Genomic DNA, 25,733 nt, shown 5'->3' with positions numbered 1-25,733 from the left:
GAAAAAATAACTGACTCAGTATTTTTAAAGACTTACAATAAAGATCGATCTGTAAGTCCAAGACCCGTAGTGAAAGACAGAATTTCATGAAACGTTGGCATAGCAATTAATGGCTTATTCTGACCTTATATTTGTACCTTTAAATGATCCAATAAAAATCAAATATATTGTTGAGAACGAATGATTCTTTGTTTCTTTTTTCCCTCATAATCTAGAAAATAAAGGTGCGAGCAGCTTCGTTCCGACTACACGCTGATGCAGCGTTACTTAACTAGTTAAACTCTGACCCACTAAAATATTTTGTAAAGTTTGGTAGTGGAAAATGTTACGGATTGTAAAAATTCCGGGAAGATTACGGTCGGTCAGAGTGAGACGTTTTTTTCTCCATTTGCGGAAGGGGGCGCTGCGGCCAATGTTGTTTTCTGTCTCAGGTTAATTGATATAGAGATATTTTCTTATTATTTTCAAATAATTTACGAATGATTAACGTCGAAACTTGTGTTAAAAGATAAACGCAATAATGTCGAACCGTGATGATAATGTTTTGAAGCTGGAAACGATATGAGCTAAACGGTAATTGTCTTCCTTCTAATTACTGTCGCGGACAATTGTCGCGAAGTTAGCCTTAATTTACTATTTATTAACGGACGAGGCAACGACCAATCGAAATGTAATTGACGGCGAGTGATAAAAGAACTGACGAATGACATCGAAGGTGACTTTGAGCGTTCGTTCTTTGAAACCAAGGAACCGTTTTGATTGGTGTTGATTTAACACTTAATTTTCTGGCAGAATGAATGGACCAATGCCAATGGATTTTCCATATCTTATCTTTGAAATGAGTGAAAATCTTGAATTTCGATAATAATTGTTTACGATTATTTCGAAGTATATGTATATAATTCGTCTCTGTAATCCAAAAGGGTTTTTGGTAGACGGTCTCACAGCAAAACGTTAAGTTAGGAACTCTCTTTTATTCTTTAAAAAATGACATATGCATTTCGGGTTGGATTTCACAAAATGCACATTTGAACATGACATGAACTATCTCAGATGTTTCTTACGTGAAGAAGAATAAGTAAGTGTGACATCTTGTTTGTATTTGTGTCATGTATTGGGTATTATACCTCCTTTCCCTCTTTTTTTGTCTTTTAAAAATTAGCACTGAGGAGGGTTGGATGAATATACCAACCTGAAATGCATAAGTCATTTTTTAAAGAATAAAAGAGAGTTCCTAACTTAACGTTTTGCTGTGAGACCATCTACCAAAAAACCTTTCGGATTACAGAGACAAATTATATACATAGTAACATACAGCAGTCCAGATACAGAGATTATTTTGAAAATGGTTAATGGTTTTGCTTTATGTTGGAGGGAAAAAGTTGCCACAATGTTTCCAAATGCTAAACCGGTTACTTAAGCTATTTATTTCTTTAATGTTATGCCCTCCCACAAAGAATTCAAAATATGTAGATCCTATGACAAAAGTATTAGAGAAAGATAATAGTTGTATCTTTCTTTAATAGCATAGGTTGGAAGTATGGCTATATAAATTTTATTGCTTAAAAATTTTATTTGTACGACAAAACGTAACAAAACTTTGTTGTGCTCGAATACGAGTCGTGGGTGCAGAGTTTACGTCATCCCCGTGGATAAGACCGGTCAACGTGTGGCTCCCAAACCAAAATTCATATCGAAATTTACTAGGATCCAAAACTGGCGACTGCTTTATTTGGAAAATTTGCATATAAAAAAGTTGATTGCAAACTGCGTGCTTTTGGAGCCGTGTTCTGTCGTTAGGGTTCTATGCTTATTTCTTACTATAGGGGAAAAAGTGATCACGTGACATAGGTGTCGCGCATATCAATACGGTTGTAAACAAGCTGTTCCGTTTGAAGGATAGCTTACTTTATAATAATGGAAGAACGAAAATATTTTTTAGGAAGGTTAACAACGGGACAATTAAAGGAAGAATTAAAAAAGTACAATGCCAAGTTAGCTGGTAGAAAAGCCGATTTAATAGAAAGGTAAGTTAAAATAATCTACATCTACGTTTTTATCGTTAATTATTACATTTATAATTTCAAGTCCTTATAACTATTACATGATAAGGTAACTTACCAGTAGATGAAAGTTTTAAGGATAAGATTTCACAAAATGCACATTTTTCGTTGATAAAAACATTTAAAGATCAGTAAAGTTGTCATTGATTCTTTTCACATTTGCCTAATCAAAACATAAGGTCAAAACTTTAAAATGAAGGTTTTTCCTCTTGGAATATGGTCATGTACTGAACCTGATATATTATAACCAATTTATACCAGTATCTGAAATGTTAACTGTACCAATAGGTTATCACTGTAATTTAGAACAACAATCAACACAAACAAAACTACTTTCTATGAAGTTCTAAGACAATATAAGAGATATATATCTGAATCTTTTACCAAGAGAAAACAATTTTTGGAGTATTTAAAATAAATATAATCAAAATGTCTTTTTTATTGGTCACAAGTCTTCTTGTTTCAATAATTTAATGCAATAAGACTAAGTTTTTCACCAATAAACTTTTTGTACAAGTGAATTTTTGCCCATTTTCTTTTACTAAATCTGGCATACACTATATATATGCCATATTTAGGTGCTTGTCAATACTGTTCAGTTACCTTATACTGTTTATTTTTATATTATATGTAATATATTAAGGTAAGAATATAATATATAATAATAATTTTTGCCTTTCCTGTCAATGAGACAGAAAAAAACTAAATAAAATATTGGTGATCATATATTAACTAGTTATTAAACTTGTTTACAATAATTTTCAGGTTACTGGAATATGAGAGGAATCAGGAAACTCATAATTTTTCTATATCCTGTGATAACTCTCCTGAACTCAAACTTCCTGATTCATCTGAATATAAGGATCTCTCTCCAAGTTTACAAATACCAGTTTTGACTATAGAGACAATTGATGCCTACATGGAGATGTCAGATCAAAGAATGCCACTGTGTGCTGTGCAGATGTATTTTAATGAATTCTTATTAACAATAAGAGGAACAAAAGAAAAAATTTTTCATATTTTAAAGGTAATGTAAAATCTGAATTAACCAAGGGGAACACATATTATACAGATTTAGTAATTACAGATGATGGGGATATAGAAAATGCAATATGTGAATGTACAGCAGGTAAAGGGCCTAAAGCATATTGCAAACATGTATGTGTAACACTATTGGCAATAGAAGAATATGGAAGAACAGGCAATTATAAGTGTCACAAAACATGCACACAGGTTCTGCAAACATTCCATCAGCCTCCTGCTAACATAAAGATTCCCCAATTAAGGCTAGTGAGCTTCCATTTCATTTATTTAAGAAGAGAGGAATGAAAAGGAAATGATTGGAAGACATGAAATTTGACCCCAGACCATCTGGCAGTTCAATCTCTGATTATACAAGCTTTGTTATTAATTTGGCAATGAACATGCAAAGTGGTTGTGCAATACCGATATTGCAATTAAGGCAACCAGCAAACATGAGGGCTTTAGAGTCAGATCATGATTATTGCAAAAGCACAATGTCCGAAATGTTTTTAAAAGCTTTACATGTAACTGAAGCAAGTAGGGAGTACGTAGAACATTTGGAAAAAGAGACCCGATAACAACGAAAAAGTGCAGTTTGGAAGAAGGAACATTTGTTGCATTTGACATCTTCAAACTTTGGAAAAGTTTGTAAATTAAAATCAACAGACAGAGTAAAATTGTGTGGCTCATTACTGTCAAGTAGGCCAATAAAAAGTAAGGCAATTTCTCATGGCTTAAGGTATGAAAAAGAAGCAATTGAAGCATATTCTTCTTTTGAAAATACTCCTGTGAAAGAATGTGGCATGTTTCTTCATCCAAAATACCCATTCTTAGCTGCAAGTCCAGATGGGCTAGTGGATGATGATAAAATATTAGAAGTTAAATGTCCTTACTCCAGTTTCAAACTTCCTGTGAATGTGCAAAATGTACCATATTTGGAATGTACTGATGACAAAATTACTTTAAAATGGAATCAAGATTATTTTTATCAAATCCAAGGTCAATTAGCAGTGACAAATAGACAAGTTGTTCACCTGTTTATTTACACAAAAAGTGACTTCAAAGTTTGTATCATTCCAAGAGATGATAAATTCATTGCAGACATGACTGAAACACTAATTATATTTTTCCATGAGCATTTTAAGCCAGCTCTTTTAAAAAAGATGTTCTATAAACATTAAGTTTATAAAATAATTGAGCTAATTGTTATTTTTATTTTAAATTTGAGTTTATGTAAAATTTTTCTAGATGGTGAATTTTTTAAATAATAAAAAGCGATTTTGTTTTAAAGATTAGAAATTTTTTATTAGCTTACAAATTTACAAACATTTAGTCAACTATAGTACAAATTTTAAAACCACTATATTACTTTGAATTGAAGTTCCATAATGAAGACCTTACTGTGTATGCTAGTATACATTCTTAATCTTAGAATTTATAAGCAGACAAAAATTATAGTATTATTTAAATACTATAATTTTTATAATTTATTAAGTTTACCATTTATAGTATTTTTAAATACTATAAATGGTAAACTTAAATTAGGCTAGGGTCTAGAATGAAAAAAAAATTATATACAGAATTAATAGAGAACTAGACTAACAGTGAAACAAATTAAGCATCTCTGCCAACAATGCATGGTCTAAAATTGCATAACATAAAACATATAAATATAATTTCACTGCCTTGTTTGGTTACTGTCGGATGCGTGTGTTGCCTCAAAATCTTATCTGTACGAGCCATTCTAATACGTTCAATATGTATTCTTTTACTAGATATTTTTCTGTCTCAAGATAACAAATTGCTGCTCAGTTGTGCTTTTCCTCTCATAAAAGTGGGTGTATTTACCACAACATCTTTAGTAATTAGCAAGTCCTGAATGTTAAAACCTCTATCAGCCATTACACAGTCTTTTGCTTCTGTTATTTTACATAGTGAAGACCTTTCTGCAATCTGTCGATCACTTGCAGAACCACCATAGGCTTCTGAAACAATACTTACTAGACCACCTGGTGTGCAACCTACAACTGCTTTTAATGTGTTGTCATTTTTATATGATGACCATGTAGCCTGCTGTGCAACAGGATTTTTTGGTTTGCTTATTTTGCATTCTAGAGAATCAATGATAACTGTAGTATTTGGAAATTTCATTTTAAAATCTCTAGGCATGTATATATCAACAAGAGATCTTTCACTCCATATATCCAACTCTCGCCATTGTAAATACATGAAATTGATCCAAGTAATGAAAACGTTTCGTACTGTTTCTTCAGATACACTAAACATCCTACTCAACTCAAAATTTGCTGTATTCAATCTTAATTTTATTAAAGTCAAGAACAACTGGTTTGGCACTGTAAGTGTTACAACCTGAAACTTGTAATATTTTAAGCTGTATGCTGCTGGTCCCAAACTTTGTAGTACAAAATTGAAAGAATTGTAGTTCTCTAACCCAGTATAGTAATGTATAGCATTGTTGTCAAACTCAAATCTTTCAACTGACATTGGGACTTCAAAAGTATGGGTCTGTGTAGTTACACAGACTATAGTGCTTGCCACATTATTTTCAAAAGGACAAGTAGCCTTTTCCTCCTTCTCATCTATTATTACTTCTCCTATTTCTAATGTACCAGTATCCATTATATAGCATGCATCATGATTATCTTAAACTTTGTGTTCACGGTTTTCTCTTCTTGCTTGTCTGCTCACAACCGAAGGTGCCTCTTTTTTAGACCAAAAAAATACATTTGGTACAGCATCAGCCTTCAGTTGTCTCTTTGCTGGGATGTTTCCTAATAAAGTAAAATAAATCTATTTATTTTTCGTTCAGCATAAAGAATTAACAATTAAATCCACGCTACTATATATATTTGTTATCCTATGTTAACTTAGCATTAATGCTATGTAAGTGCTCAAAACTAGTCTCTACTGTTAGGGCTTATCATGCCTAGATATTAAAACTAAACAAAGACTTTTGATGTAAACATCAAGTATTTTTCAAGCGAGGTGTTTGAAGCTTCTTAATTGCTAATAGCTTGAAAAAAATATTGTACAGTTATTATAATTCTTTAAATAATGTGCTTACCAAAGATATTAATCTCCTGGTGATAGGTGGGGGAGTGCAGCTGTGAAGGGTTTCATGGTGGTGTGTGAACACTGAAAATGGCAACATCACATGGTGTTTGGGCAGTGTGTAATTTTGGATTGCGAAAAGAAAGGACATTGAAATTGATTTATAAGCTTAAAAGTTAGCTTTATACAAAAAGAAACAATGTGGCAGTAACTAATGAGATGTTTTACAAAAAGGCAATATGGTAGCCAATTACGGGTGCAATCTTGTGTTAATCTACACAAGTGTTTGTATTTATTTGCTATATTTTATTTATGTATGTAGTTATCTAATCATTTATTATGTTTTTATTCACCTTATTATCACTTATATTGTAATATATATTTTTATGAGTATGCACACTGAAAAAATTTTTAAAAGCGTTTCAAAAGCAAATTTATTATTAGTACAAATTCTGTCAGCATTCGATTTAGTTTTTTCTTGAAAAAGGTCATTAAAGAAGATCAAAAATGTTTGAATAGCAACAAAAACAGCTGCGGTTTAAAGGTTGTACGAGTAGTTTATTTATTGAAATTGATATTGACCTGTACGTGATGACATAACAAAGTCTTTCATTATAAGTGTACATAATAACAGGATCTACATTATTGTTTAGCAATAATAACCTGTAATTTACTATATTATCTGATATCTCTATTATTTCTTCATAACTTCCTGATTTATAATTATTATGTTTTGTTTTATCAACTTTTATGATCATTAAATAAATTTTTAAAGGTATAGTACATTAATGTATTCTTTAAATTTTTAAATTTACAATATGTATGTTATGTTTTTCATTATTCTACATCCTATGATTAAGTATTACATTTTGTATTCTGTTACATATTACGTACTATATTTTCAACTATATGTAATTCTTTCAAAATGTGTTCTTCTTGTACTTCAATATCCATTTTTGAAAGCATTTGTACACTATTAAAAGATAGATCCAATGTTAAGAAAACCTTTAATTCTTTTGATATTTCTATGTTGGAATAATTTAATATTACTTTGTCTTTTTTATTTCTTTACTTTATTTAAGTTTGGATATCCTAATTTTTAAATTAGTTTCATATATTTTTTTTCTTATAATATTTACACTTTTATATCCCATCTTGTCGTATGCTTACATTACTTCTTTATGATTTTTTATATAATTTTTTATTTTTAAATTTATACTTTTTATGTCTGATTATTGATTTTAATATAATATTTTCAACAATAATAATATCACATTTCTGCACATTTTCTTCAATACTCTTAGATAAGATTAATGTTGACAAATTTATTTATTTGTTTTTGTCTTGCTATATTCTGAGTTAATTTATTTGTTAATGATTTGTTTTTATTATACTTGTTTTTCTTAATAACCATATATTTTACTAAAACCAAACAATTGCCAGATTAATTCGAGCTATGTTACTGCTACTATTAATAATTAAGTACACTGTACAGATATCCCTTGCTTAATGTGTGAAATTAATTGCAACAGTTCCTTTATATACGTGACAGAAGTTTTAATTAATAAAATGAAAACAACACCTTTTTTTACAAGATTCCAAGCATTTTAATTAATGCGCCTTTACCAGCTGTCTTTACTTAACATAGATACTGTATTTGATTAACCTGATTTTGATATACATGGTAGTATTGAGGGATTAATTAATCATGTATCTGTAATAATAAGTATTTAATTATTAATAGTAGTGGTAATATAGCCTGATTTAATCAGACAATTGTTTGGTTTTAATATATAGCTTAGAGATATTTATATATATAATGTATACTGAAAAAATGAGAAACTAAGTTTAACATAATAACTAAGTTAATTATATATTAAATTATATTTTGAGATACTATGAAGTGTAGAGGCTAGACACTGGAATTTTTCACATCTACTTTATTTTTTTATGTACAGTACTTTACAGTCTTTAAACCAATTGTTCCAAATGCTAATACACATTTTGGGCTAATGCCTCTCATCTGTTGGCTAACAATATTTATTAGTACATAACATTAGCAAATTATTGCTTTACAAAGGTTTTAATTTTTAGATATATCTGATATAAGTTTTCTACAGTGATTTTAAATGTATTGTTGATGTACATAAAACTAAACACCACACTGTATTCTAAACCAGTTAAAAACTCCTAAAACTATACAACACTACATTTTAAAACAATACAACACCAAATTTTCCAATAAAAATCTTATATGCCTTAGTGCAATTTTTATATTAAAAATTACCTACAGAGTTCCATTTTTACATTGATACATTTTTAAAAACAGTACCAATAAGAATTCAAATAACATTGGATAGCAGCCACGTACTGCCAAAGAAAGTTTTGCACTCTGCAAGTCACCACAAATTTCATTTCCATGTTAAATAATTCACATATATGCATGTACATGTTTATAATTTGTATAGTTATTTATTTTATTTGACAATAATTTTATCCAGTTATCATATATTTTAATACTTAAATGTTTATTAATTTAAGTTTATTATTAGATCTTATAATTTCAATGCTTTCTTTAAATTTTCTACTATGAGTATTATGTTTATGATAAAATTTTACGTTTACATAAAATTTTGATATTGTATTTATCTATGTTACAGTTATGGAGTGTATGTACAATGCTCATGAAAAACAGAATTAATTCTTTTATTTGTTTTGTCGAAACAGTGTCTTCTTTTTCTTGTTTTGTTTGGTGTCACGACTTGGTGAATTTATAGACACTTGGCAAATTCATCTATTTAATCCATAATCTTTACAGAGACATGTTTCGGACTTTTGCTCCTCTTCAGTCTGTTACGTAATATGCATATGTCATATCTGGTGGGCATCTGTCCGGCACCTTCTGCACTATGTCTTCCCACTTACTTTCCCCTCCCTGCTATCTTGACTGCTTCCCCTGCATGTCTCACAGCATGTAACTTCTCCCTCCCAGAATGCTGCACACAGCCACACCTACAACTGTATAAATATACTTTTTAAGATATTCTATCTAATAGTTGTAACCAGCTTTTATGAATTTCTATGCTTAGGTTCTTATTAATATTATTTTTGTCTGTAGTAATTTCATAGGTTTCTTTAAATTTTCTTTTGTACCAATTTTTTCTTTGTGTACTATTTTAACATCAGTTTTATCTATGCTGCAGTTATGAATTGTCCCATAACTTCTGCTCACCGTGCAGATGCGTTGCCAATTACGCTACCCGGACCTCCGGTCCGATCTCCCCCTTCCAGTATATATAAACTTACGCTATGACCATCGACGGCCATTACAATGCTGGCTGGAGACACATTAAGCGCCCACGTCCTCCCAAGGCACTTAACTGGCCATTGCAACCCTGGCAAGGTGTATATATATAAATAAACAACAACTAACCCGTTATACGAAAAGACACCAACCACTGCTGAATTATTGGGCTAGAAAAACAGCTATAGCAATATTAATGATTTAAGATAATTTGGTAATTTGGTCATTAATATTGCTATAGCTGTTTTTCTAGCCCGATAATTCGGCAGTGGTTGGTGTCTTTTCGTATAACGGGTTAGTTGTTATGAATTGTGCAATGTTCATAAAAAACAGAGTTTATTCTGTTATATTTTAAATCCGCAATGTGTTTTTTTAATCTTGTTTCCAATCATCTTTTTGTTTTTCTAATCCATGCTTTTGGTGGTTCACATGCGCAAGGTATTTTGTAAACGACACCAGTAGTGTTGTATTTATCTGGTTGTTTATTTACACCAGGTTTAGTCTGTCGGATTCTTTTTTGTAAGTTTCTATAATTTGGTGCCAGTTTTATATTTATTTTATCGAAACTTTTATTTATCTATTCAAAGAAGCCACAAATGTAGGAGAAGGATATGTATCTTAATTTGCTTTTATCTTTGTTTTGTTTATTTTCCAGTCTTTTATTGTAGAATTTACTTTCCCAGTTATTTACTATTCGTTGTGGGTAGTTGTTTAATAAAAATTTAGTTCATAGTTCATTAAGACGTTTTTTCTTCTTCTGTAGTGAGCTTGTTCTGTTCACGATTTTTTTTTTTACTCCATAATAATAAATAACTGGGAAAGTACAATCTACAGTAAAAGACTGGAAAATAAACAAAACAAAGATAAAAGCAGATTAAGACACATATCCTTCCCCTACACTTGTGGCTTCTTCGAATAGATAAATAAAAGTTTCGATAAAATAAATATAAAACTGGCACCAACTTATAGAAACTTACAAAAAAGAATCCAGCAGACTAAACGTGGTGTAAATAAACAACCAGATAAATACAACACTACTGGTGTCGTTTACAAAATACCTTGCACATGTGAACCACCAAAAGTATGCATTGGAGAAACAAAAAGAAGATTGGAAACAAGATTAAAAGAACACATCATGGATTTAAAATATAACAGAATAAACTCTGTTTTTTTACTAACATTGCACAATTCATAACTGCAACATAGATAAAACTGATGTTAAAATAGTACACAAAGAAAAAAATTGGTACAAAAGAAAATTTAAAGAAATCCACGAAATTACTACAGACAAAAATAATATTAATAAGAACCTAAGCATAGAAATTCATAAAAGCTGGTTACAACTATTAAATAGAATATCTTAAAAAGTATATTTATACAGTTGTAGGTGTGGCTGTGTGCAGCATTCTGGGAAAGAGAAGTTACACGCTGTGAGACATGCAGGGGAAGCAGTCAAGTTAGCAGGAAGGGAAAAGTAATTGGGAAGACGTAGTGCGGAAGGTGTTGGACAGATGCCCACCAGATACAACATATGTATATTACATAACAGACTGAAGAGGGGCAAAAGCCTGAAACGTGTCTCCATAAAGATTATGGATTAAATAGATGAATTTACCAAGTGTCTATAAATTCACCAATTCAACACACTAAAAACCTTTTTTATATCCCAGTACGAATAGCTTTAGATAAAAACTAATGTTTTTGACCATATAAAACTGGGATATAAAAAAGGTTTTTAGTGTGTTGATTTATCCTTCCCAGGGATTGTGCAAGAAGTTGGTTTTAAATTCACCAAGTCATGATACCAAACAAAACAAGAATTAATTCTATTGTATTTTAAATTGGCAATATGTTCTTTTAACCTAACTTTCATTTTCCTTTTTGTCTCTCCTATGTAAATTTGGGAATTATGAGAAGTACTGTACATGGGATAGAGTATATAACATTTGCTAAAGTTAGGGGTGTACTATAGATTGCTCCGTATGGATTTTTGGGACTTTGAATATATACAGGTAGACCTCCTACAACGCGGTACCTTTACAACATGTTTTCGCTCCAAAGTGGTTGGAAAAACGCGGAAATTTTCTTACAACACAGTTTAGGGTATTTTAGAAACAAATTATCTTTCACGTAACAGAAAAATCGCAACGGATCACATAAGTGCAGTGGAACTTGATGAAACAAGCTCAAATCTTGAAATAAGGCCAGTCAAACATTCTCGAACAATTATAATAAGTGATGATGAGGACTGAATTTGTGAGCATAACATTATGTTTCTTTTTGATTTTGACTTGAAATCATAATCTTTTTAGTTTTTATATGATGTTGAATTTTATTTAAGCTTTTTATGTACATAAATTTAAAAACTTATGAAAATGTTACACCATAAAAGGCAGTTTTTCTCTTTTTAGAACTGAATCCCAGATTTTGTATTAAGTTGGTGTCTCCTATAACGTAATTTCCCACAATGTGGTATTTGCAAGGAATGTATCTACCACGTTGTGGGAGCCCTACCTGTATTTGAACTTTGGAACGAGACGAGTTCAACAATACCCTACTTTTGGATAGGAGACCAAAAATAAGAAAGTTATGATATTTATGATTTCTTGCCTTTCACAATGCACTCTACACCATTTTAGAGTTTTCCACTAGGTGGTGTTCAACTGTTTGTTCTCCTGACGGACTCCTCCCAGAGGGGAGCTGCCTAGTGTTTGATGTCACTAGTTATTAATTCACTGTAGTTCTTGAACAAAAGAAAAAAAAGGAAAGTACGTACAGGAGCACAAACAGTTGCATGCCACCTAGTGGAAAACTCTAAAATGGTGTAGAATGCATTGTGAAAGGCAAGAAATTGTAAATATGATAACTTTCTTATTTTTGGTCTCCAGTCCAAAAGTATGATATCGTTGAACTCATCTCGGTCCCCTGAGTTCAAGTATATACTCAAAGTCCCAAAATTCCATAGAGAGCAATCTAAAGTTACACAGGTAACTAAAGGTACACAGGTTGTCTAAAAAGAAACCAAACTTTTGCTCTAGAAATATAACTAGATGGTGCAACTAGCATTAACAGTCAAATTCAAAATTTTGAATGTTATACAGGGTGGACCAAAAAGAATATACGTATTTCAAACTGATATATTTAATAAACTGTAAGACATACAACTATGGAACTTGGGACACATATTTATGAAACTCTCTAGTTTAGATTACAGGTGTTCAATATGTCCTCCACCAGCGACACGAACAATATCACACCGATACTCAAATTCCTGCCATACTCGACTAAGCATGTCCGGTGTCACTGATGTAATGGCAGTACGGATCCGGTTCTTTAACTCATCGAGGTTCTGTGGTAGTGGAGGAACATAGACGGTGTCCTTGATGAAACCCCACAGGAAGAAATCACACGGCGTCAAATCCGGTGACCGTGGAGGCCAGCTGAAAAGTGCTAAATCGACAGCTCCTTGACGTCCAATCCAACGGTTCGGAAGAGTTTCATTCAGAAACTGACGAACTTGACGATTCCAGTGAGGGGGTGCCCCGTCTTGTTGAAAAATGAGGTTGTCCTTGTTCAGTCTCGGAAACAACCAGTTTTGCAACATATGAAGAATGCAAAAGCTTTTGTGCTGTGACGTAGCCATTTTACAACAACTGTGAATACGTCATTGTAACCAAGCACAACTGACATCTGGGGGACATGGACACAAACTAGATGATGCACTCGTTCCTCCGATACCCGCAGCACACCGCTACTATCGATAGTTTACTAAATATATCAGTTTGAAATACGTATATTCTTTTTGGTCCACCCTGTATTATCAATCGTGTGTAAATAATTGGTTCATAACAATCCTGTGTGGCATGAAATGTAAGGGTTATTTTGTGACCCTCATCAGAAAATTGCAATGTAGCTACGTGCCAACATTAAGTTCTGCGTAAAACTAAAGAACTTTTGAACCTTTTAGTTACTGAAACAAGTATACAGGGATGATTGCCTATGCCAGACATAAGTTTATGACTGCTTTTGTCAATTCAAAGATGGCCCAGAGTCAATTGAAATGATTCAAAAAGTGGTGGTTCGAAGACATCGACCACGGACAATAACATTGATAAAGTGTGACAAATATTAGGAAAGGATCCGAATGTGACCTGTAGAATATTGTCAGAGAAGTTGGGAGTGTCAAAGGACTCTATCCACATAATTTTATATAATCATTTGAACAAATGTAAGGTCTGTTCCTGCTTTGTTCCACACTCACTCACTGAGGATCAAAAACAAGCGTGCATTTATCATGCTCAGGACATCATCAAAACGATTCGCCGCAATCCAAATTTTCTCAAAAATATTGTTACAGGTGACAAGATGTGGTGCTACCAATATGACTTGTTGACGAAATGTCAAAATTCCATGTGGGAAGTTATCAGATGAGCCCACACTGAAAAAACTTTGTTTCCAAAAATCGTGGGTCAAAACCATGCTTATCTATTTTTATGATTCCAAAGGTATCATGCACAAAGAATTTGTCCCAAATGGTTAGAATGTTACTGGAGAATATTATTTGGGTATTTTGGAATGTCTCTAGAACTGAATTTTACGCGTATGGCCAAAGTATAGGGCTCAAGGAAGCTGGACACTGCTGCATGACAATGCACCCTTGCACAAGAGCACTGCCGTTCGTCAATTTTTGGCTAAAAAAAGTGTTGTAACCCTGGACCATCCACCATATTCTCTTAATCTGGCTCCCTGTGACTATTTTCTGTTCCCAAAACTTAAAATTTCAATGAAAGGGGCTTGTTACAAGGACATTTCTGAGTTTGAGGTTGCTGTGACTGCAGTACTGAACCAAGTGCCGAAACAGGAGCTGAAGAAGTCCTTTGAAATGCTAATTACTCATTCTGAACATTGTATTGCTGCAGAGGGATCTTATTTTGAATAAATAAACAGATTTATAAAAATATTTCTTACAGTTTTTTCTTTTTACAGCAAAAGTTTGGTTACTTTTTAGATAACCTGTACAAACATGGTTACTTTTCAACATAATCATTGTGAAGATTGGGGAATTTGTCTATCTGCGGACAAGCTTTGAAATTGCTTCATGGAATGTTGCCACCAGTGACTTGAGATGGACTTACTTTAAACACCCAGTGTATAGCCCTGATTTAGTGCCGAGAGACTTCCACCCTTTTCCTGAACAGAAAAAGTGGCTAGGAAGGCAGAGGTTCGAGACTAATGACAATCTTCAAAACAATGTTAAGGCCCATCTCAAGTCACCAATGGCCACATTCTATGAAGAGGGGATTTCAAAGCTTGTCCACAGATAGACAAATGCCTCAATCTTCACAGTAATTATGTCAAAAAGTAACCATGTTTGTACCTAACTTTTGGTAATAAATTGATTTTGTTATTTACATTTTGTCTTTGTTTTATAGACCATCGGAGGTTGAAAAAGAAACAGCCTACGTATATTATAAAGATATTGACATGTCTCTTATAGAATTTTACACCTTTTATGTTGTTTATAATAAGGTCAATAGTTTCCATTGTGAGTTCTGTGAGTTTCCATTTTATGGAGGGATACATCTCAATTACATCTAAACTAGGCATTCTGTTGTGTTTGTTTATTTGTATATTGTATACTTTTTAGTTCATTTATAAAGTTGTCTGCATTTTTAATGGAAAATTTAGCATTTTCATATATTCTCAATTTTTTCACAATTTCAACCCAGATAGACTATATAATAAATTATTATTATTTATTTTTTTGTTTTTCTACAGGATTTTAGATTATGTCACCCATCAATGAAAGTAATTCTGATGTAAATGTAAGTAAATCTACTATTGTAATTCACAGTTAATTGAAACAAAGATTAAAAAAAAAAGAGCTATATTTTTAATCTTTAATGATAACTATACAATTGAATTTCATTGTAAATTACTAATTATAAAAATAATTTAATTTGAAAGATAAATACTACAGATATTCTTTATATTCATTTAAACATTTTTAGGTCTATTTTTAGTTTCTTCTGGATTTACTATTACTAAATAAAAAACATTAATATGAAACTTTATTGTATACAAATCCAATTTCACAAATTATTTGGCCTAGAAGTATTAACTGATGGTAGTTAGTAATTATAATTCATTGAAAAATTATCAGTTTTTTTGACTGATTTGATTTTGTCAAAAATTCAATAACTACAAAATTTCATTTTTATTAATAATGAATTTGTCATACTAAAACGGCAATATAAAACAGAAATGATTAAAGGAAGAAAAGGAAAGCAAACATAGAACACTGAAAATTTATCTTTGTATAAATAAGAATATGGAGATCAAATAAATATCCAGTTTATACACAGAAGAAAGAATTACAGTATTTACTCTAATATAAGATGCACCTTAATTTCTACATGCTCATCCATGAATTTTTTTTCTAAAAAATAGACAACTAGAGATAAATTTATTGTATAGTAAAATAAGTTAATGTACTGTACAATAAATAACACTTTCTTACATGGTATTGAAATCAGAATCCTCTTTGCATTCTTTGCTAGGCTCTTGTGAATCAATACCAAATTCCAGGCTGACATCTTTCTATGTGCAATCATCCTAGGTGTCGTTTGAAGCATTAGAAACAAAATGTGCTCAAAAGAACACCAAGCAACATTTTTTGCCATTTTTTTCCGATTAGTTAAGATGATGACATCCTAACTGACTAACAAAATCATTAAAATGACACAATGAAATTAGTGACAGAGAAATCAAATGAGTAAATTAAATACACAGTGTCTATGCATATATAATATTTTAATATTATTTAATCATTTAAAAATTTTTGAAAATATTTACTATCATTTTCAAAATTTTGCAAATACAAAAAAATTAGAAAAAAATAAAATATATTCATTAAGGAGGTTGATGGGAAAAATTTCTTGAAAGGGACCAATACATGAAAAGGGTTGGGAACCCGAGATTTAGGTCAAACATAAAAAAAAAATTAAATACCTTCTAAAACCGATAACCGGTGCGAACTATTTTTCGAAATGGCGAACGTTTTCACTGCCCCTCCTGGGCTCTTCCTCAGGCCAATTCTGGATTTGATAATCGAACAGCATAAATAAATGGAACGTGTTCCGTAATTTAAACGATTGAGTACGTTGGGCAACCGTGTGCCATTCCAAATATTTAAATTTCCTTTTATTCCGTTTGGGAAAACGATGTGCGCCTCCTGTGATAAATACGCGTGACGTCAACTGATTTACGACCTTTCTTCCAATAAAAACTGCCAAGCAGTGGAGAGATTCCTTTCTTCTTTGAAATTAATACATGTTGTTGTGCGATCGGCTTTATAAATTTCAATCTCCTCCAGAGTTCTCAGATGTTCTTGATGTTGGGTGGTGCGGATCACCTTTGCCTCATTAAAATTCGGTGTTATATCCGGGTTTGCTGCATACGTTGACAATGCCGTTGTGTATTTATGGCGGGTAATGTCGGATTTATGCTCCTTTATTCTAGTGCATAGTGGGCGTTTAGTGGACCCTATGCACAGTAATTGTTTCTGCCATCTATCGTCCTGTAGAGGGATACTATACACTCCCGGAAGCCTATACGGGTTAAGTGCGTCTTTTCCATTTCTCAATAGGCTGTATATGGAAGGGTTTCTCCGATAAGCGATTTTAATTCCCTTTTTCTTCGCAATTGTGTTGTATATTGTTTTAAGGTGCGGGTTGTATGTCATCGGGGTCCTTTCTGTGTTTTCTTCTCTGGTAACTTTTTTCACTACGCAACCCGGTGTGGGAGAAGTGTTAGGTCAAACATTTTTGTTCCATTAAAATTTGCTGCTAGAGCATATTCTAAGGTGTGGACTTTTATAATGGAAGTTTAAATATAAAATTCTTTCAAAATAAAAAACAGATTATAATTAGTAAAATGATTAGCAGTCTTTCCTTTTTTCATTTTGTAATTCATTCACTTCAGAAAATCAGAAGCTATGTTCTGGTTGTGATCTGTCTGAAATAAATGAAGTAGGTATGACAGATGAAAGTCCTGTTTTGAAGACAAGTGATACTAATAAGAAAAAACAATTTTGTTTTTAGGCTTGACACAACAGTTCTAGAAAAGGTTACTGTACATACTTGGGTTAGTCACATGTCCAGATTGTTCTAGAATTGTGTGTGGAATTTTAGTTCATGACGCTTGTTACTCAAAAATACAGAAAATTAAAATATACAAATTATTTGGAATCTTTAAGTATTCTATAGTATTTTGTGTTATTAACTTCATAATAAATTTTATTTGAATACTTTGAATAATAATAATAATCCTTTAAAATTTTAACAAAATAAAATTACAAAATTACAATAAGCAAAATTAACAATAATTACAATAATGATTGGTAATTGGCTTAAATATGTACAGTACTGTATATATAGACTGTATATATTAAGATATTGTCATTTTTTCAATTTTTGGTACGATGTATTCTTTGCAATCTGAACTTCGAGGGTCGTTCAATAAGTCCTTAGAAAAAGATAGAAAAACAAATTATTTTAAGTAGATTTTTTTTTATTTTTCAACATAATCTCCTTTAAGCTCTATACACTTTTCCAAGCATTTCTCCAACTTTTTTAAGCCATCTAAAAAGTAAGATTTTGGAAGGTTCTCAAAATAGGCATCTGTTTGAGTGATGACCTCCTCGTTCGACATGAATTGTTGTCCGCCGAGCCATTTTTTTAAGTTTGGAAACAAAAAAAAGTCACTGGGGGCCAAATCTGGTGAATACGGTGGATGTTGTAATATTTCGAACTTTAATTCCGTGATTAACGAGTCAACCACACAATTACGTTTATTCTCCACTGAGAGCAAATGCGGCACCCATCTTGCTGAGATTTTTTTCACACCCAATTTTTCGTGCAAAATAGAAAAAACCGTACCTTGTGATATGCTTGTGGCCTCAACTATTTCACGCACTTTGACAAAATCCATGATATGATTTTGAGTGATCGACGAATCAATCATTTCGGAAGTAGTCACTTCCACTGGACGTCCCGAACGATGTTCATCTTTTGTGGATGTACGGCCACGTTTGAACTCATTTACCCAATTGTAAACAGTTGCAAACACAGGAGCAGATGTGCCATGAACTTCGTCCAACTCAGCTTTGATCTCTTTCAGTGTTAAGCCTTTTAAATATAAGTGTTTAATCACTGCTCGAAACTCACTTTTTTCCATTTTTCTAAATAAACAAAAGTTTCTTGCTTCAGTCGACAATAAAAATTAAACCATGCGATGAATATGACTGAGATTTTCACAATTGTCCAGTGAGCCATGATGCTTACTAAAAACGTGCCAATTTTGATGCTACGAGCGCCATCTATTGGATTTTCTAAGGACTTATTGAATGACCCACGTAATTATTGTATGAGATGGTTAGGATTAGTGAAAAGTTTGAATTAATGAGTCTCTCTAGGAACAAATGCAAGAGAATGTTAATTAATTCTATGTCTGTAATATCATTGGTTATAAAATTAAGAATCGGAACATTTTTGGCAGTTACCTAATGCTATTGTTGGGAATTGGTTTGGAACAAGACGAATCAAATTAAACAAAATTTGCATGAAACAAGTAGATTAAATTGAACAGCTAGGCAAAGAGGGTTTCACTAATACAATACATTAAGGGATGTTGGAATATTGCAAGTTAATTAAACAATAACAATTATATAAAAGTTCTGTAGATAAGAGAAAAATATTAACCCAGTAAATTGTGTAAACTTATAATTTAGATTGCTAAGATTAATAAATAAATAGAAATAAAAAAATTGATTTATATTAATAGTGTATTGTAAAGGATTTTGCTAAATCTAATTTTAAATATTAAAACTTCACTGGTTTCTGAACTTTTGTAGTTTGCTTTTACTTTTTAAGTTCTTATTGTAATGTGCATAACTTGAAAAATTTATGCTAACTGAATTATTGTTAAATGTATGATTTAGAATTTATACAGTTTGAAAAGAACTGAAAAACTTCAGCACTGAAATTTTGAGAGTTAAAATAAGCACTTTTGGGTGTATTTTTGCAAGTATTTTTACATCACGTTATAAATTCTTGGTGTTCTACGTAACTATGTATAGTTATAAAAAGAAGTTCTGGAGTGGATATGAGTTGCGTGCAGTGTTTTTAATAAACTATTCTAGCTATTGAGAGTGGTTCTATATATAGTTACATAGAATATCAAATATCTGAAATAAAGGGCTGTCCATAAATGATGTGCCTCGTGGGGGAGAATAGTTCATAATGCTACACAATGGCCAGGGAAGGGAGAGAACTCATTGTGATATCACATTTTGCATTTATCATTAATCTGTATTGTATAGTACATACTTTTCTAATGCAATATATTGTGTTTGAAATATATTCTTCAAAAATTTAGTTTTTGCCCTTATTTATGTAAGAACACAAAAAAGGTGAAAAATACTGCTTTAATCTCATGGCATACTTGAATCTATAATTAAATTTCTGTGGAATAAAACATGTGATTTAAAGTTGTGTTTGTAAATATTTTATTGTCACATTACTTGCCACTTAACCCAATTCTTTCTGTCCATATTTATTGTGAATTACATAAAATAGTATTGTTGTTGCTTAAAATAGCAGGAGGTTACAACAATAATTGTTTAAATAATTTTCATTTACATAAGAGACGCAATTAACATTAAGTCATAAATTGCATTTAAAGTGGAGTGATAATTGCTTTTATAAACCTGCCCAATGTTCCACTATTTTTCAGTTAAAATAATTTGAACCAAATATGGGCAATTATAGATATATTTTTGATTAAAAGAAAATTTCATTTTAAATGAAATAACTGTGTTATGCACACACAATTTTGCTTACGAATATAGTATATATTTTCTACTATACATTTATTTATTATAACAATGAAAAACTTGTATAATTAATTTAAAGAGGTTTTAATTTTGACATGTACACTTATTGTTCTTTGGACTTTTTCGAAAATACTGTAATTTGTTTAATAATCTTCAAAAATTTTTGCAGCACACCTATGATCCTCTCGTGGCACACCGGTTGAAAATCACTCCACTAAAACATTATGAAAATGCAATGTATATCATAAAGTTTTTTTACTGTGGCCACGATGATAATCTGTCACGACTACAGTAAAGTGATCGGTACAATTTCTATGACTATAATAGTGTGGAATTTACATTACATTTTCACTATTTGTTATAAATGAATCATTGGTTCATGTTTTCACAAGTCTGAAATTAAAAGAATGTTAGGATAATTAATGTTATGAAATTGTTGTGAAGTCATGGGTTGTCTTTGACTCTAAGATTTGTGGAGATAAACAAGACAATTTTGTATATGCATAGAACTTCTATATTGTCGGGGTATGGAACAGACCAAACACGCTGCTGTATTTACAAGTTAAGCAGTCATTTACTGTGGTAACGTACAAAAAATGTTTATTGAATTTTTTTGAAAAATCCAAAGTTTATTTTCAGAATATTACCAAAGTTAAAGGAAATATAGAGAAGCAACATTTGATGACATTTTGTAAATCTGTGGACCGAAGGAAAACAAGCTTTGAATTTACTCGGAACACTTTATTTGGGAATGTAATGCAGACGATGTCGAGTGGGAGGATATTGACCAGAGAGAACATTTCCACGGACATGCATGCCTCTGACATTCCCATCGTGCCAATCAAAGAACACTTCATAAACCAACAGGAGCGAAATGGCAAGATGTTGCAAAAGTAAAATTTTGATTAATGTAATGCGAAGGCTTTGTTGGGGAGTGACGACTTACGACACATGGTTGGCAAGGGAGGGTTTTGTCATTATTTGACAAATAATGAGATAGGAGGGAGTGGGTAAAAATGTGGAAATTAAGAGTGACATTTATGGACGGCCCTAAAAGTGTACATAACTTGATTTAAATTTATGATGTAAAATCAGAATTTATAAGAAGATTAAAAGTAAAGGTAAAATTGTCATAGTTAAGGTTTCTCATCTATGCTGAGAATTATGTTAATTGATCTCGTAAGTTCATACACTCGTCTAATTATTTAAGTTTCATTTACAGTACCTCAGTAAAGTTAGCTCGAGGAGGATTTCTAATTTCTCTGAATAAGATTGCATTCCACGTTAAGATGATTACATTCATTCATTCATTCTCCAAAAGTTCCAGTCGAACTGTAAGATGTGATTTAGACATCCAAAATTTAGGCTAGGCAATTGCCCACCCTTAGATCTGGCAGGCTGGTAAACCGATTTGTAAATTTATGTATAAATAAATAAAATTCTAAATAGTGGACAATGCGAACAGATAACATCCTTGCAACTTTTTCAAGAAGTCCAATAATAAATATAATGGTAAAATTATTATATTTTGGGGGCAAAATTACAAAATTTTGTTAAGCACTCGATATTTCTTTAATCCGGCACTAGGCTTTTTTTCCATCTGGCGAGTGCCTTTTACGACCCCATTGTGGGTCAACTCCCCATCAAGGACCAAGCGGAAGTCTGGTGAAGGACGGGATCCGACATCCGAGACGGACCGCCCCCCAAAAATTATCGAGATTTTTTGACCCGACCGGATTCGTTCCCAAGTGGCCAGTACAATAAGCCGACCGATCACTCGGCCACGGGCGAGAGTTGCCATCTTTGGAAACTGGCTCGGTCGACTGGGAGGGAGTAAACGAAAAGATGCTCTTTTTCTTGGCAAAGGGCACGACTCGTAATTTCTTTAACTCCGTAGTATTTAACAACCACGTTGATTAAACGATGCGACCGACCGAACAAATATCGGAAATTACAAATTTTTGAATCGTTTACTTGAAACCAGGCTTTCTTAAATGTACAAATGCGCGAACGTTTTTTTCCGGGAGGAGGAGAATCAGAACGACTCATCAGTTAAGAAGTATTAAAACTCAAAATGGCAATGGCGTACCGAAGCAGCATTTACGAATCGTAACATAAACTTTCATAATTATAACAAGAAAGTCGTTTTATCGTTTAAGTAAACTAGTCGAATATTCAAAATCATTTTATATAATATTTTTTCGACAAAATATGGTTTTGTTTATATTTAAACTGTATTGTCGACGGCAATCCTACCACTGGATTTAGGTTTTGCATTTTAGAAACCCTTCAAATAGTTTGAGTTTTAGCCTATAATAATTTTTGTACATTAGTTTGGAAATGAGATTGAGTGGAGTGGTCGAATGGGGTGAAGACGTCCACAGTACGATACGTATTTTATTAATTTTCTAATCAGTTCTCGAATCAATAAAGAAATGTGAATTTAAAATATTTGTAGATTGGATTAGATTTTTAGAGCCATCGTACGGTACTCCAAACACACTATGGCCGGCGTAAATTTTTTTCCTTTCGGTTGAATAATTTGAGTTCGGACAATGGCGGTAAAGTGTGTGCAATAATACTGTGAACAGCGTTGCATTCTGTCCAGTAACCGTTATAATTTATTTTTAAAGATCGGCTTTTCCAACCATTAGGCCAGGAACACACATGCGTAAAATCTAGCATAAAACAAAGCGTAAAAACTTTTCTGAAATTTTGGCTGAAACATAACTGAAAAAGAGTAGAGCATGTCTACTTTTTACACCAAAATTTCTCCAATAAAGAGGTCTTTTCTGTGACGTCAAAGTAGAGACGTGGTTTTTATTGTAACAATGGCGACAATGAGGGTTAACTCTACAATTGTGACGATCTCGAATAAAACGAAAAATATATGAAATGGAGGAGAATCCGTTCGACCACACCAGTGTCATGTATAAAGACACTGGTTAATGTTACCTTTGGTTCCAAAATGGCGGCTCGTCTGTGATTCAAGGAAACAAGAAGAAAACAGTGGGGACGCACGTTCTAACCTTACCTAACCTAACCTATTCTAATAAATTTCCATAATTATTACCAACCAAATTATTAGAATAGGTTAGAACGTGCGTCCTCACTGTTTTCTTTCTTGTGTTTCCTTGAATCAGAGACGAGCCGCCATTTCGAAACCATAGGTAACATTAACCAGACACTGTATTTAAACAACGTTTATGAATGGCTATAGGTGCAAAATTTCAAACAACAGGTAGGTCTAGTAGAATCGATATATAGGCCTAGTATTTAGATCACACGTTCTTTATTTGAATTCGGAATACAAGTGTATTAATTTAAATTTTCTATATTATAGCAGAGGAAGGTTTCCTATTTGGTCGAAATTTTTACATATGTGTGTTCTGGCATAAAAGCGTAAAACAGAAACTGAACCGAAAGCTGATTTCTGATTCAGTTTTCTGCCACACAACTTTATACGTGTGTGTTCTTTGCCTTACCGCTAAGACCTTCGTTACGTAATAATATTTTTGGATCGGACGGTACACAATTTGGAATGTTTTAAAAATGCTATATTTGTCATACGGAATCAATTGAGTACCCGACGTATCGGCTTTCTAGTAAACGGGTGGCGGTTCCCAGGATTTAAAGTAGCGAACGGTCGACGATTAAATAATCTTTTGCGCCCGCCGGTGGCCGAGCGGTTCCGTTCCCCCAATGTCGGTAGTTGGTGGGTCGGCCACGCGGTATTTTACGGGTTTCGTCCGCCTCTAACGCCTAAATAGGGGACGGTTATCCGTAAAAGACCCACCGGAAGGCATCTCGAGGCAGACGGCCCGAGCGTGGCCTGGTCGTTACTAAACAAAAGTAAAAATAATAATCTTTATTTTTCAGGTTACCACGGACGACGGAGAATGGATGACGTCTACGACTTACGTGTTTTTGATAGTGTTGTCGGCCTGGTGTTTCGTCCTTTATTACACGACCAGAGACGCGAGAAAACGCCAGTCGTCGTCGAAAAACGACAATTTCGTCCGTTTTCAGAAACAGTATTTTGCCGCTTATTTTCCCGCCCTGTTCGGCGATTGGCTGCAAGGTCCTTACGTATACAAATTGTACAGTCACTACGGCTTTGCCGAATCTCAGATCGCCGCTCTTTACATCGTGGGTTTCGGAACCAGCATGCTTCTGGGCACCTGCGTCGGCACTCTGGCCGATCGGTTCGGCCGTAGACGAATGTGCGTCACTTTCGGAATATTGTACTCGGCCTGTTGTCTGACCAAGCTGTCGTCGCACTACTTCCTGCTGATGTTCGGGCGGTTTTTAGGCGGCATCTCCACCTCACTCTTGTTTTCCGCCTTCGAATCGTGGTACGTTTACCAACATGTCCAGAGCCACGACTTCCCCCGCGAGTGGATCTCCCTCACCTTTTCTGAGGCCACCTTTTGGAACGGCGTGCTGGCTATTGGCGCGGGAATAGCGGCGGACGGGGTGGCGGAAGCCGCGGGCTGGGGTCCGGCGGCACCCTTCGTGTTGGCCGTGCCCTTCTTGCTGGGCAGCAGCGCGGCGGTGTACGCCACCTGGGAGGAGAACTACGGAGAGAGGAAGAACGCCTCGGCCTGGGGGTGGAGCGGTCTCGGCCGCATCGTGCGCGATCGCCGTATTTTGCTACTGGGCTTGGTTCAGTCGACTTTCGAGAGCGTGGTCTACATCTTTGTCTTCCTGTGGACGCCGGTGCTGGACGCCGGTAACCCGCCCCTGGGCTTGGTCTTCTCCGTCTTCATGACCTGCATCATGGTGGGATCGCTGCTATACCAGCTGTCGGCCTCTCGAGGGGTGCCGGCCCACGTCCCGCTGGCGCTTTCTCTGCTGGTGGCTTGGGCTTCGGTCACCCTCTGCGTCTTCTCCACCGGTCCGTCGGATCCCGCGCCCTTCGTTTCCTACCTGTCGTTTCTGGGACTGGAGTTGGCGGTGGGCGTTTATTTTCCGTCCGTGGGCTTCCTGAAGAGTCGGCTCATTCCGGAATCGAATCGAGCCAACATCATGAATTGGTTCCGCGTTCCCCTGAACGTGGTCACCTGTTTGGTCTTGCTGTGGCTTCACTGTGAAGAGAGGATCGGCGGCAACAGAGCCATCTTCGGCTTCTGTTCTATCCTGATGATTTTGTCCAACCTCTCCATGTTTTATTTCTGTCGGGCGCCGATTCCGGACCAATCCGCCTTTGGCCACGCCTGAAATTGGCCGAAACCCAACGGAATTTCGGATCGACGGTTTCAATATTTCGATGTACAGAAAATTTAAAATTTTCAACGCGAATACGTCTCTAAAACTTGATTGTGTGCACAATCGTGTTTTTGTAATCGTTATCTTAATAAAGAGCCGAGGAAGAGGA

The 25,733-nt window shown here is 33.7% G+C and overlaps 1 protein-coding gene across 2 annotated transcripts; it reads left to right on the top strand.

The window, feature by feature from the left end:
• The first annotated feature begins 403 nt into the window (after positions 1–403).
• Positions 404–25,733, top strand: LOC136975630 (molybdate-anion transporter-like). 2 transcript variants are annotated; one of them, XM_067270702.1, is made up of 4 exons: positions 404–431; positions 509–573; positions 15,241–15,287; positions 24,236–25,733. In XM_067270702.1, the coding sequence occupies exons 3-4, from the start codon at positions 15,252–15,254 to the stop codon at positions 25,574–25,576; spliced, it is 1,377 nt and encodes a 458-aa protein (XP_067126803.1). In that variant the 5' UTR covers positions 404–431; positions 509–573; positions 15,241–15,251; the 3' UTR covers positions 25,577–25,733. The 2 variants fall into 2 exon arrangements, with proteins under 2 accessions (XP_067126803.1, XP_067126802.1); XM_067270701.1 differs by lacking the exon at positions 404–431 and having other exon boundaries at positions 438–573.

Source organism: Centruroides vittatus, unplaced genomic scaffold (genome assembly GCF_030686945.1).
Source record: "Centruroides vittatus isolate TY-2023 unplaced genomic scaffold, ASM3068694v2 contig_377, whole genome shotgun sequence".
Lineage (NCBI taxonomy): Eukaryota > Metazoa > Arthropoda > Arachnida > Scorpiones > Buthidae > Centruroides > Centruroides vittatus.
The sequence above is the reverse complement of the archived record's forward strand: the minus strand, read 5'-3'. Positions and strand labels throughout refer to the sequence as shown.

Coding starts and splice junctions, on each gene's coding strand:
- LOC136975630 (XM_067270702.1), top strand. CDS start 15,252: ATGTCACCCATCAATGAAAGTAATTCTGATGTAAAT. Junction 15,288..24,235: donor AAAGTAATTCTGATGTAAAT/GTAAGTAAATCT, acceptor TTTATTTTTCAG/GTTACCACGGACGACGGAGA.